At 38.7% G+C, this 13,932-nt stretch overlaps 3 protein-coding genes across 14 annotated transcripts; 1 reads left to right on the top strand and 2 right to left on the bottom strand.

The window, feature by feature from the left end:
• Positions 1 to 281: 281 nt before the first annotated feature.
• LOC103996326 (tRNA (carboxymethyluridine(34)-5-O)-methyltransferase) lies at positions 282 to 5,264 on the bottom strand. The gene is made up of 3 exons (XM_009417230.3): positions 5,103 to 5,264; positions 3,238 to 4,400; positions 282 to 714 (listed from the first exon to the last, which is right to left on the bottom strand). Exons 1-3 carry the CDS (start codon positions 5,247 to 5,249, stop codon positions 630 to 632), a joined length of 1,395 nt encoding a protein of 464 aa, XP_009415505.3. The 5' UTR covers positions 5,250 to 5,264; the 3' UTR covers positions 282 to 629.
• A 185-nt stretch (positions 5,265 to 5,449) lies between these two features.
• Positions 5,450 to 7,740, top strand: LOC135588237 (short-chain dehydrogenase RED1-like). 4 transcript variants are annotated; one of them, XM_065080282.1, is made up of 5 exons: positions 5,450 to 5,586; positions 5,681 to 5,736; positions 5,822 to 6,177; positions 6,735 to 6,894; positions 7,138 to 7,740. In XM_065080282.1, the coding sequence occupies exons 3-5, from the start codon at positions 5,841 to 5,843 to the stop codon at positions 7,472 to 7,474; spliced, it is 834 nt and encodes a 277-aa protein (XP_064936354.1). In that variant the 5' UTR covers positions 5,450 to 5,586; positions 5,681 to 5,736; positions 5,822 to 5,840; the 3' UTR covers positions 7,475 to 7,740. The 4 variants fall into 4 exon arrangements, with proteins under 4 accessions (XP_064936354.1, XP_064936353.1, XP_064936356.1 ...); XM_065080281.1 differs by having other exon boundaries at positions 5,681 to 5,725; XM_065080284.1 differs by having other exon boundaries at positions 5,472 to 5,725.
• A 281-nt stretch (positions 7,741 to 8,021) lies between these two features.
• Positions 8,022 to 13,690, bottom strand: LOC135588235 (uncharacterized). 9 transcript variants are annotated; one of them, XM_065080280.1, is made up of 9 exons: positions 13,513 to 13,690; positions 13,181 to 13,422; positions 11,268 to 11,311; positions 11,064 to 11,135; positions 10,005 to 10,163; positions 9,734 to 9,890; positions 9,489 to 9,631; positions 9,352 to 9,387; positions 8,022 to 9,123 (listed from the first exon to the last, which is right to left on the bottom strand). In XM_065080280.1, exons 2-9 carry the CDS (start codon positions 13,254 to 13,256, stop codon positions 8,305 to 8,307), a joined length of 1,506 nt encoding a protein of 501 aa, XP_064936352.1. In that variant the 5' UTR covers positions 13,257 to 13,422; positions 13,513 to 13,690; the 3' UTR covers positions 8,022 to 8,304. The 9 variants fall into 9 exon arrangements, with proteins under 9 accessions (XP_064936352.1, XP_064936350.1, XP_064936349.1 ...); XM_065080278.1 differs by having other exon boundaries at positions 11,064 to 11,180; XM_065080277.1 differs by having other exon boundaries at positions 11,064 to 11,311; positions 13,181 to 13,354; positions 13,525 to 13,690.
• Positions 13,691 to 13,932: the final 242 nt, after the last annotated feature.

A 13,932-nucleotide genomic window follows, 5' to 3' on the forward strand; every position in this document is an offset into this window, starting at 1 on the left:
TACATTTATATGTGATCAAGCGTCATTTTCCCCTTTATCATTTTAAACAAACCTCATTGTCCTCTTTATCCTTATCATCAACGAAATATTTACCATCATAATCTTTATCAGATAGACAATCTTCTAACCATTAAATTTAGATTATAATATATTTATAATTTAAATTATTAATTGCCTAAAATTTTGAAGGTAGCAAGAAACTTAAATCAATGTTAATTGAAGAGTCTACGCATGGGAAAAGAAAGAGAGCAAAATACTCCTCATAAGTTCATACAAGAACATAAATCAAAGAGGGTTCATAAACCATTAAAAGATAAAGATTTACTGCCGGCAATTAAATTCAGCTGACACATATTTCATCTTTCAGATTTCCCATAATTCCAGGAAGTTCATGCCGTGGAGTACAAAATATTCCACCAAAGCTGTGTGATCAAATATCTTTCTCGGACTTGAGGTAGACCAAGTTAAGAAGGATAAACCACTCAGCATTTATCTTTCAGAATCTTCAACTATCATGTTTTAGAAATAACTGACATCAAAATCATCTTGAGTTGTACAACTTGGACCAATTCAGGCAGCATGATTTGTTGTTGGATCTTATGAGCACAGCAATTTCGTAAAGCAGTGATTTAGGATTTCTCAAGAATAATACACCAGTTGGACTTGTCGTAGAATTGGTCAACAATTGATGCATTATCTATGCCGGAAACCAACCTGCAAAAAAATAATGAGCAAAGATAATTTATTGTTGAGAGGACAGCACCACATGAGAAAATAACGATACAAAGGACATGAATCTAAGCACTAAAGAGAAACCACAAACACATGGAATGGAGAAAGTAACTTTTAGATTTGCTTCTTCAATTATTGGCATCAGCATATGTTTCACCATATGAAAGTTTTGGCTGCAATCATTTTAGTTAAGCCATCAGGTTTTCTTTCAAAATATATATTAGAAGTACAACAAAGATCCATTTCAAGAAGTGCTTTCAGAATAGACATGCCTGAAATCATTTTAGTTAAGCTGTCAGGTTTTCTTTCAAATTGTATATTAGAAGTATGGCAAAGATCCATTTCAATGACTGCTTTCAAAATAGACATGACTACTGTAGGGAGGACAAATGCATTTGCCTAGGACTACAAATCCATCATCTATCTTGCTTTTGACTGGGTCGGGGAACAACCAGGTTCTGACCACAATTAGTTTCTCATCAACCATAGTAAAACAGAACAATTAGATCAGCAAATTCTTTTGATTCCACAGAATTGCTGGTACAAGGTATGAAGGCATGAAATTGCCATTCGGTATATCCACTCAACAATGCTTGCTGCTTAAGCCACACGAGACATCAAAATTCAGGTAGCGAGGAGAGGCTTGTACAAAGCAAATGGTAAATAAAAGATATCATATACCACCACCACCTACAACATATCACATCAAACTTTCCAACACAAATTGTACACTTAAAAAGTAATTGAAAAAGTATCAGGGTCTTGCTGGAATAATAAAGTTGCTCCAATGCAACTTGGGCTTAGTGGGGATTCAAAGAAAATTTAGGGTTTAGAAAAAGGGCTACGGGTCAGGTCAAGTCCCTAGTGGTGGTACTACCAAACCCAAGCAGTACCACCGCCAGAGACCAGGTGCAGTTGTTGTTTTAGCTACCTAATTTGCTGAACATGATTCAATTTTTTTGTGTGATACCTCTCTTAAGTTTCTATAGAGAGGAGTGTTTCAAATTGTAATGTTACGTAACCTTGAGAAGAAGGAAGGTGCAAGGATTTTGATCTTCAACTTTGAACAAAGATCGTTATTGAAACCCGGTGATCTCAAGAGACGAGGAATCGATAGTCGACAGGTCACAGGTCGAACCACTATAGAAGGCATGTGTATCGCTTTTCTCTGGTGTTCCTTAATTTGTATGCTCTAGCTTCCTTAACTTGCAAAATGTTTCAATACACAGTTGCATTAATTCCCTCCCCCTGACATTATCAATCCCAACAAAACATGTCTCAAGTGACAGGGCCATCATAAACTTTGCTTCCCACCATAGGCGATGACACATGTATTAGTAACACTTGCATCTCACAAATGTATTAGTTAATTTATTACAATATATTTGCATATGTAACAAATGCACTATAATTTGTTGATGATCATGGAACAAGGGTTTTAAATAGAATATACAACTAGGATTAGGATCCTAGGCATTTTCCTATTCCTTGCATGAGCTTATTTTGAATCACTTGAATATGAGCGACATTATATGGAACAATTAAGGTCAATGATTTTACAGCTTATTGTGGTAGTTAGTTATGATTGACAATTCACAATCACCTTGTTGGTATCAAACTAAGGTACAAAATCATGTCTGTGAGTATATCCATTACCTTAAAAAAAAGTTTAAGATATCAGAGACAGATTCTAAAGTTGGTACATGCACCAAGATCTTGAAGATTGTATCATTAAAACATATCTTCAACTGCAAATTCAATAGACAAAAATACATAAAAAATCTCAAAGAACCTCAATCTCAATGCAACATTATGGTGAAAATATGTTCCTAAATAGCATAAACATGAGATTTGTGATAGTTATGATGATTACATATTGTTCCTAAATAACATGGATTTTTCTTTGAGAAAAATAGAATTAAAAATTAGCATATTTATAAACAGAAAAATCTTGATTGTTGCAATCCAAAGAAGTCAAAATATTGTTGTTATCGATCAATAAATTGTGCATTTAATTTGCTATATCTATTATGCAGAGCATGCTGGATGACTACTATACTTCATCTCATTTGTTAGGAAAAAGTATTTTAGTGTTTTTCTATTCCTTTCTGCAGTTATCTCCAGATCCAAAATTATAAATCATTGTTAAATATTTCAAGCATTGCTTTTTTTTGCAGCTTGTCACGGTAGATTTAAAGAAGCACTATTTAAGCTTGCCCTGTAAATAAGTTCCTATTAAAAGTGGCATCTGACCTTTATTTCAAATTTATCTAAGGCTTTTCTCACAAACATTGATCTTTGCCAGCATACATTATAAACAAAATGGAAGAAATTGTTTTTGCATATAACTAACATATGCAGTTTTGTAGAGAAAGCTATAGAATAACCAGCCGTTGCATGTTTTACTACTACATGGAGATAGCAAAACCGGTATATATTAGGAGTCAGATGTGCCCACAATGTTACAAACATTTCACAATAATTGGGTAAACATCAAATACATACCTTTGAAGCTCTCCTTCAACAAAAACATGGTAATAACGATTGTAAACCATAGCCCCTTTCTTATCATCTTTCTTTGCCAGCCCAGTTTCAACTGCTGAAGCCGATGCACCACTAATTTCAGCACGGTGATATGGTAAGTGCCAAGGAACAAAATATTCTTGCTGAGTCTCAGTTTGTCCACTAATGGGGTAAAGATGACTTCCTGTGGTGGCAGAAGAAATAGAAGCATCAACCATGATACTATCCATAGACTCCATTTTATCATCAGATAACTCATTGCATGTTTGTTTTGTTTGTTTTGTGTCCTGACGACAACTTTCATCTAACTCAGGGATACTCTCTAACTTGTTTACTGGATTATTACGAACAGGACTGCTGGGTTTCACCCATTCTTCATCATATTTGTGAAACAGAGGAGTCCATTTAGTAAGCAGTGATTTATCTTCTTGTTCAACAGCCCACACAGTGATCAAAACCAGTCCACCCTTTCGAACAACCCTAACTAACTCTTCTATTGCCTTTCTCCGCCTCATCTCGGTGCTTAGGTGATGCAACACAGCAATTGAAATTCCAGCATCACCAAAGTTGTTTCTGTAGGGAAGGTTAACAGCATCAGCAACCATTACATCGTGACCCCTCCTTGCACATATTTCAATTAGAGAAGGGCTTATGTCACAACCTATGTAAAAGCAATCAGGATTAAAACCAAGATATTTTCCATTCCCACAACCGGCATCAAGTATGACTGAAGCTTGCCTCAAGGAATTCAAAAAACTAGCAACTTTTGGCCACTTAGCAAATCGAGTTGAGCTGAAATGGGGAGCAATGGCATCATAAACACGATGCACATACTTCTTCTCAATGTCAGGAGTGGACTGAATGCTCAGGGAGCAGGTAGTATCATCATGAGGAGATACAGGCTCTGTGGTCTCAGATGATCCGTTTGCATTTGCTGATGAAAAGTTTGTAGAAGAATGAGATTCTCTCTGGCACTGTAGTGATTCTGACATACCAAAACAAGTATCACCAACTGGGGTATCTGGATACAGTTGCAATGCTGCTCTCGAGCAGGACAAACTAGTTCGTAGACCTTGATAGTAGTTACTTGCTGAACCCACCGATCGTAGGATCATGAATCTCCACCTATCTTGCTCACTATGTCCCTACGATTACCACAACAAAGATAAGTTAACATTAGTATTCAGCAGCATGCAAACACTTCTATAAAGCAACAGTTGAGACATGAAGAAGCCACGAGCAGAGGAAGCAACGAATCCAACTAATTTTCCTTAAGCCCACAGTTCATAACTCTGCTCAAAACAAGATAGACATTTCTAACTGCAGTACATCGGGTGCAAAAATCTGTGTGCGGGGCAAGTTTTGATCATAACATACCATAGAATTGAAAGACCTGAACCTAGTCTGGGACACAACTGAAACAGTTTGACCCATATTTCACCTCGTCAGCAGCTAAAGCTCGCTCTCTTTCATCCAGCTTCTAAGAACTTTATCTATTGTTTCTTTGGTACAAACACTACAGTCTAACTGAATCCCGCAGTGGAAACAATAAAGTTCTTGGAAACATAAACACAAACACCCGATATGCAAGAATCAATCATTCCCACAAAGAAACAACAGCATAAGGATCTTAGAGTCACAAACACAAACATCCAACACGGAAGAATCTTTACCGTTTAGATAAATACATGGAATGCTGAACTAGATCATACAAGGACGAACACAAACATCAACGTGGCAAACAAACTGGGGTTGAAACTAATATAACCAACATCTCAAAACCACTGGCAAGAAGAGATAAGAGCGGCTGCAAAGAAAGAAAATGGGGTAGGAATCACGGCCATTACCTGGAGATCGCTAAGGAAACGGGGAGAGGTCGGGGCAGGGAAGGGGCGGCCGCCGACGCTGTAACGGACGAGGAGGGAGACACCATCGTCATGGAGGCGGGGCTTAGAAACCCGTAAATACGGTGTTATCGGGTCGGATCTACCCATAACTTGTGTCTCAAACTTCGATCCGCATTTAGAATGCTTGGCTAATTGGATCCAAAATAAGGATCCATGCGTGGGTTATCGGGTTTTGAGGTCCATCAGCACCTTATACTCGTTGAACCGAGCCGGGATCGATGATCTAAATGAACCGGGTTTAATTGGCTCGGTCACGCGCGCGCCATTTAAGAGAGTACAATATCGATGGAAAGGACAGGGCGTCGTTAAAGTAGTGAAACAGGAATCAGTAGATCTAGGGTAAACGATAGCTACGTTGGTGGTGTGTGCGCGATCGATCGGGCATCAACCGGCCCTTATTGCTGTTCTTCTGTCCTTGTTTTAGGTTTGGTGAAGGACACATCTCATCATTCTTTCTCCACAAATCCTTCCAATCTCGTTTCTTCTGTGTCGATACTTAAAAAGATCGGTTCTTGCAGTTGCATCTGCAGAGGAGCTTGGGTATCTGATCCGGATTTAGTGAGGTTTTCTATCTGTAATTTTTCTTGATCCTGTTAGATTTCACCCAGCCCAAATCAGGGAGAAAAACTGTGTCTTTATTTGTTTTCATCTGTGAACAGTACAAAGTTGGGATCTTTAATGGCTGATTCAGAAAAACCAGTGGTTCTGATCACTGGATGTTCGGAGGGGGGCATTGGATACGCGCTCGCACGAGCCTTCGCCTTGGAGGGGTGCTTCGTCGTCGCAACAAGCCGGTCCCTGAGCTCAATGAAGAGCCTTGAGAACGATCCGAGATTCTTCCTCCAGGAACTGGATGTCGTTTCGGAGGACAGCATCCGGAGGGTTGTGACAAACACCTTGGATAAGTTTGGTCAAATCGATGTGCTCGTCAACAATGCTGGAGTTCACTTGGTCGCACCGCTCGCTGAGGTCCCAATGTCGTCTTTTGAGCATGTCTTCAATACCAATGTCTACGGTAAATGTTCTCATTGGAAACTGGAATTTATCTTTATTTTTATGTCCTCCTTAATTCTTTTTCCTACTTTTGAAATCTAGTTTGTTCTAGTGATGGATTGATCCAAATTGTCTGAATTGGTTCTGGTTCTATCAACTCTGTGCTGATTGCATCGAGAAATGGCAATTGGCATGCTTCTCAATGCTGCATGTCATTTTGTACAAACACTTTGAAATTCTAGCATATTATAACTCTGGGGATTCTTTGTCTTAATCTTAGTCTGTCAGAGTTACACAGTAAAGGATACAGTGATTTTAGAACAAAACCATATGTTTTTTGCACATATTTCTATTTTTCATTTGCAAACTAAATTGAGAGCATTAAGCAAACTGGATCGGCTAGATTACCTTTTTAATATAAAATGGCTTTAATCCTTTGGTGATGGCTGCTTCATTTGATTTGCTGGCTTTGCCCAGAAAGATGCTAAATTTAGTAGCAAGACCTGCATTATGGTGTCTCTTTCATAAATCCTCATTCACGTTGCCTTATTTATCATTTTATTTATGGCTTCTCTGCAGGTCCAATGAGGCTAATTCAATTTGTAGTTCCTCAGATGGTGCTTAGGAAGAAGGGAAAAATCGTAAATATAGGAAGTATTTCTGCATTAGCCCCTGGACCATGGGCAGGAGTTTATTCAGCATCAAAAGCTGCACTTCATGCTTTGACGGACACATTAAGGTCTGAATCGTTTTGCTATGCCCATATTGGGTTGATTAGGGTTAAAAAAGTTAAAATTATAGTTGGATCCTTGGCCTGGGTGAAATTGCATCGTTGGTATAAAGTATGAATCATAAAACTAGTTGCATCCTCGGCCTCATTGTATCCATCAAATTATTTGTGAACTCTGTTGTCTTTTAAGGTAATTGTTCTCAGCTGCCATACTTATTCAACTATTGCTATCTTTTGTTGTATGCCTTGCAGATTGGAACTTAGGACCTTTGGCATTAGCGTGATAAACGTAGCTCCTGGAGCTATCAGATCGAACTTTGGAAAATCTTCAACAGCCAGCTATGACCAAATGCCCGAATGGAAGTTCTACAAACCTTTCAAGGATGCAATTCGTGCAAGGACAGATTTGTCTCAGGGCCCGAAGTCGACACCAGCGGAGGAGTTTGCAAAGAGGACTGTTGCTATGGTACTCTCGAAGCAACCTCCTGCCTGGTTCTCTTATGGGCAACTTTCCACCATTCTAGCTATTCTGTATTACCTTCCACTGTCTATTAGAGACTACATCTATAGGTTGGCTCTCAAGTGTTGACTTGAGTATGTTCACGGCTGCTGCTGATCACTGGCATTCTCTTTCTTCTTCTGTGTTATGTCACACCAGCCATGTTCATGGTGTCCACGAACTTAGGAACAAACTGTGTTATGGCACTCTTTGTTACTCCTATGCCCTGATGAGCAAATTGGCACCAAGCCTTGTGATAGAATGCTGACCTAGTTCATGTTGAAAGATGGAATTCTCTGTTAATCTTGTTGTATTCTTGGCAAAGTTGAAATGTTTACTAGCACTTAATTTTTTCAGCTTAAATGTTTAAGAGAGAGAGAGAGAGAATGCTTGTGCTTGGCACTGAAAATGTAGGCTCTGTTCAATTGTCACATGCTTTGCTTGATCATAAAACACCCAAATGCTTGTGCATTGAGCATCAACATTTATATTCAAACTAAATCCCAAGGTTAATGCAGTGTTGTACATCTTTTCGGCACTTCCCAAGCTTCATACGAGCCAGAAGATGAATTCATACAAACATAAACACCTAGACAGGGAAAAGGCTCCTCATGAACCCTGTATTTTACCCATCATATGCACTTTACATGGCAATTCTTACTGAAACAAATGCAACTTCCATTGGGTATACAGAAAACCAAGTGTGTTCTTGGAGAAGATCAGAACTACACGGTACAGCATAACCAAGAAACTCTTGCCAATTTGGTTATCCTCCTGAGCAAAATATCCTGCAACGACTTGTCACCAGAAAAAGGATCCCACCTCTACAATGAGCTCATTTTGCAAAGAAAAAACATTGCACAGATACATTAGCTGTGGTAATTACGGAATGAGTATATTGCAGAGAACTCAGAGTCCAGTCATTGTATTTGAGCATGGTAAAATGTTATGCCAGGGGTTTGCAGGGGCCTATAACTGCGGGGTGCTGGTTGTTGAAGGGCATATTGAGGTGGCTGTTGATTTATCAGCATGGGCTGGTTCATGTTCAGTAGTGGTGGTGGTGCTGCTGCTGCTGCTGCTGCTGGCTGTTGAATCAAAGCCATGGGCTGTTGCTGCTGAACCAAAGGTGATGATGACCTTGCCAGATTTATTACCTGAGGTATAGGTGGTGGCGGTGGAGGTAGGGTGCTGAAGGTGTAAGGTAATCCAATCATTACACCTCCTGAAGGTTGCAGGTACTGTTGTGTTGAAACTGGGTACATGTTGTATTGTGTCTGGGTTGCCGAAGCCTGGCTTTGTACAGGACTCTGCTGCACCAAAACAGCTTGAGGCTGATGCGGCGTCGAAACAACAATCTGCTGAACAGGTACGAAGGCAGTGGCGGTGGTGTCAGAAATTGGCAAGGGCTTCTCAGATATCATCCTCCTATCTGATGTGGCTATGGGAAGAGAATTAGATGGATTAGTTGATGTAGCCAAACCAGCATTCTTGGCCTCCTCTGCAGCAAAGGTGGAAAGAACTGAGGTCATGATTTGCTGGGAATGAGTGGAAGCTGTAAGCTTATCGGCAACCTCAGCGGCAATTGCAGCAGCAGTCTTCTCTGAGATCTTGGCTGGGGGACCAATTGAATCTGGCTTTGGTGATTCCGGTGCAGATAGTGGTTTATTCGGCATCACAATTGGCTCATTGTTGAGCCTCTTCCGCATGTTGACAGCCTCCTCAACCATGGCCTCAGCCAGCTGCCATGGGACAACTCTTTTCATCAGAAAGAAAAGGGAAGTTAAAATTGGAAGTATACAAGAGTGGAAGCATGTACAATAACATTGCTACAACAGGTTCCAATGAATAAGTATTCTTGCTAGATATAGACCACACAGTGCACCATTTAAACAAGACCATTGAGTAAAACAAGATTACATTTTCATTTCCTCTCCGAGGGATTCAAGCAAGTTAAACAGATTACACACCTGTAGCTGAGTACGAACATTCTCCAAGTTGGATTCCTGAACAAATCCACAAAAAATAACCACAAACAAAATTTAAAAGCAGGTCCCTTTTTCAATAGACATGAATGAATAAGAAAATTCCACCTAAATACTCAGACCTGTTCCTGCAGTGCTTCCTTTAAGTGAAACACGAGAACTGCACGATTTGATTCAATTAACTTAAGCTTCTCAACACACTCCTTCAGTGTTGCTTCTTCATCCTGTAGCTCATTAGCCAATGATCCCCTGCGAGGATCCCCATCTGAAGAAAAAAAGAGTCGTAAAAAAAACAAAACATTATGAAGTAACTGTGCAGGTACAAAAGAAAGAAATTTTGCCATGCATGACACTGGCAATTATTTACCATGATTACAGACGCTTTCTACATCCTTTTCCAATTTTGCTGCATGCATGACAGCAGCTTTGCATTTGTTCAAGTCTGACTCCTCTTTGGAGTGCTCACTGAGCACATTGTGCAGTGCAGATATAATTTTTTCTGCTGTGCCTCCCATAGACAATTTCTGGTTTCCAAAGTTCAAAACAATTGTATATTTAGTCATTCCTTCTCAATTTGTTGTGTGTAAATATAACTGCTAATAAAGCAAAATGTACAATACAAGGGACTTTGATCTTACTATCTTTACTGATCGTGAATCTCTCCTTATGATTCTGACAGAACCACGTGAGCGCTTTTTGTTCAATTCCAATGTCGGCAGAGGTTCACTTCCAAGCATCAATTCTTTCAGGCCCCGTGCACGTGACCCAAACACTCTTCTTTGGTCCCAGATGTCAACCTACAATAATCAGTGGTCTAGCCTGAGTAGCATTTTTTCAATTGATAATATTAAATTACTGCAATTCCTCTAATAACACAAAAATTCATGATATTGGCTCATATTCTAGGCATTAAACCTTTGATTAGTTTATAAATAAGGTCCACTACAGGCCCCAAGTTATACATTTTATTAGATATTACAAGAACGTGAAATTCAATTCCATAAAGTTCTGACGTTACAATTTTACATAAAAAAAAAACATGCCATACACTTAGATCAGTTTCAGGCTACTGCTATATCACAAGGACAGGATATCAAATGGTCAAGCTAGGAAGTATATTCAACTGCTGAAGTTTCAGCATCAAGCTTCATGGCAAAGCTCTAAAAAGCACTTTCTTTCATGCAGTAAAAGAAAGAGTGTGTTTTTTAGAAGCCCGCATAGACTATTAAGTGGTCGACATTTAGATGCTTGACCACCTATACAAATGCATGTGTACCTAGATGTAATCAAAATGTATGAATGGCTGGAACCAAGAAGGACAAGTAGGCACATGCAGACAATGGATTAATTGAATGCATCACTAGCAGAGATGGGAGTAGATGGTAACAGACTAGAAAGTTGGCTATAAAGGATATTATCGTATTATCGAATGTACAGACAACTGGAGGAAGTCAAAGGGAAAGGAATGCATCATGTGGAAGATTTTACGCATACTCATTCAGGTGTTCCCTTTTTTACTGCCATGAAGTCAGCAAGTAATGCTCACAAGATTCAGGGCATCACACATGATTTAGCAAATAAATATAATGGAAGATTGCATATTATCAAGGAAAGAATTTTTATTTTAAAGATTTGTCATGCAAATGTAAGAAAACCTTGAAAGTCAAAATTGAAGTAAGTGTTTAACTAAAACACACCAGTCTGGAGACGACATTCTTTCCATGTTCATCACCATTTTCAAAAACATCCTTAAGTGCTGCTGGAAGAACCTTCCAAAATTCACTGACAAACTCAGTTCCAGTACGCTTGCTGTTCTGTAAAATGTCATTGGCAAGATAAAGAAAAGGAACCTTCTGTTCCCTTTGTGAACTATGGAATTGCTTATCCCAAGTTTGGATAACCTGTTCTGCATGCTTTCGGTGGAAAATACACCAATGCGACAGGGCTATTGGCGAAAAAAGTTAAGGTATCTCATTGACTTGCAGCAATCACTAACCAAACAGAAGAATAAGACCGACAAGAAATAACCAAACAACATGAGCAGAAAGAAAAGACACATTTCATCACAGTAAGTACAACTTTTTACCAGACATAAAATGAAAGATTTTAGCCTGTATATACCTTGTTTACCCTCATAAGTAGTTTGAAATTTTGAAATATGCAGAACCCAAGCTCTGTGCACTCCCCCAAACAAAAATACAAAACAAAAATAAAGAAAAAGATTAAAAAAAATACATATAAAAAATAGTTATAGAAAATACAGCCTATATATTTAATCCCAGTACACGACAAGTGTAAGAAGTTTTTAATTGTTTTCTTGTTAGGCACCTTTAAAATGTCATGTTCTGCTTTAGCCTATTTTGACTAGAGAGGGAACATGGCTTGCTTTGAAAGCAGTGTTGCAAATAAGGAACTCATGGTCCTAAAGAACAATATAATCATTTAACTATGACAACAGGCTTCTACTATAATGGACGAGAAAAAAAAAAGTTAAACAAGAAGATAAATGATGCAAAATGTTTATGAAGTGAAGTAGATAAAAAAAACCAACTCAAAGAAACTACATAGTTAGGGAACGATGTGGCTCAAGGAGATGTTTAACTCTCTTCAGTATGTAAAGCATGAAATTATATTTCAGTTGATAGGAATCATATTATTATAACTAAAGACAATATTACAATTCAAAATCCAAGATATATTACTGACTAAAAGAAGTTATCATTTGATCACATTTGCCAGTGCTAATAAATAATTGAGTGCATAAAAGGAAGTACAGACATCATGAAGCATTCACAAACAGACTATACAAGCAAGTTTGCTTAATACTTAACAAGGATGTGCTAAATTCCCTGGATTTACTATAGAAAAACATAACCAACAATAAAAAGCAAAAACCAATAGCAGGCAAAGAACAAGACAACACGATGTTCCAACACTTCATTGGCCTACTTAAGATAACTAACATGGCCTTAAAAGTCAGTTATCTAGGTCAAAGGACAAGTCGAGCTGGAATAGTATTCATCCTGATTAAATAATGCAATTCCAGATAATCATCCTTAAGTGTGTTCAAGAGATAAAACTATTTTTGTAGGATTACTAACCATGCATTATCCCTGATCTTTCACCAACACAAAGTATAGAAATTAATATGCTAATCGACTCATCAACTTTGATAGTTCATGGTTAAGTCTATCGTCATAGTTAATCTTATTTTCATTGAATTGTAGAATTATAACTTCTTCATTCTCTCTTCATTATTAAAATAAGATCGTACTATTGAGAACTAAGAAAAACTAAGAAGCCAAAGAAGAAAATTTTAAGTAGGTCCTTGAAAATATAGCTAATATTTAACATGCACCTCTTTATGATCCTCTGTCATCTGCTGAAAATATTATGACTGAAGTCTGTTTGTACTTGAACTTCTCCCTTCGCCATCCTCAAAAGTAGATGATAGATGAACAGTGAATAATTTAACTTCAATTTAGCATGGAGGATATGTCTTTGCAAGTGAATTGGAAAGCGTATGTGGCCAAGGACTACTAATAGCATGGGGAATGATCGTCAGCCTTTAGTACTAACTGTGGATTTGTATTTGCATCTGAGTCAAAACATGGAAAATCACCCATGTTCCTAACTGGCATGCTACAGTGGGCAATTAAACCATATCTCTACCTTTTCCTTTTCAATCAAATCCCAGGTTCTCAAAATTAAAAGTTAAACTACAACTGGCAAGAGGAAAAGAACGAACAATAGAAGATGCTGAAGTCAACCTTAAGTTCACTAAAATCTGCACGTACCCAATTGGGAAGGATACTCTCGATACATTGCTGGGTGCTGTTGAGCTTGGAGAGCTTATCGGCCAGTATCTGCTCACTGAAAACACTATTCATCCCAGCACAAGACGAAGCAAACCCGCCCCTCCTTCACGTCCACCAAGAAGCCCTCAACAACACTTCAAATCAGCAGAAACCCCAGAAGTCTCTGCAAACTTGAGCACCGAAAGGGCAACAAAATCCCACCTTTAAGCCACAAACGAAATAAATTCACCAGTTTTAGCTGGTAAAAACAAGAAAGGCGTTAAATTTCCAGTGCAAGCTTAACTCCAGAAAGCAAACAAAGAAAATACTTTCAGAAGTTAGATTAAACCTTGAGGCAGACCTGCTCTTGCTCTCCGGCACAGCCGAGCCCGCGTTATGTTCGGAGAAAGCTTCGGAGATGGGCCGAGGTGATGGATCAAAGCTAGGGTTTCGGGGGCGGTCAAACGTGTGTCTCCTCTCCTCAGCTCAAACGAAGTCTTCCCGTTTACGGAACGGAATCGGGGGAATGTATCGGTGGGCGAATCGTAGCAGAAGAGTCTATATCGGCATTTACAAGTAGATCAACGGCCTCCGAGGAGCGAGCTACTCTGATCCTGTTTGATCGGCATTTTCGACCGTTGGATTACGATCCTAGGGTAGGAAACTCTAGACCACGTTAAGAAAATAGGGAATTTGACATTATGCACATGATTAATAATATGTTAATTATGAAAAAAATACATGAATTTTAATTCAATAATTGAACTCA

Source organism: Musa acuminata, chromosome BXJ1-8 (assembly GCF_036884655.1).
Source record: "Musa acuminata AAA Group cultivar baxijiao chromosome BXJ1-8, Cavendish_Baxijiao_AAA, whole genome shotgun sequence".
Lineage (NCBI taxonomy): Eukaryota > Viridiplantae > Streptophyta > Magnoliopsida > Zingiberales > Musaceae > Musa > Musa acuminata.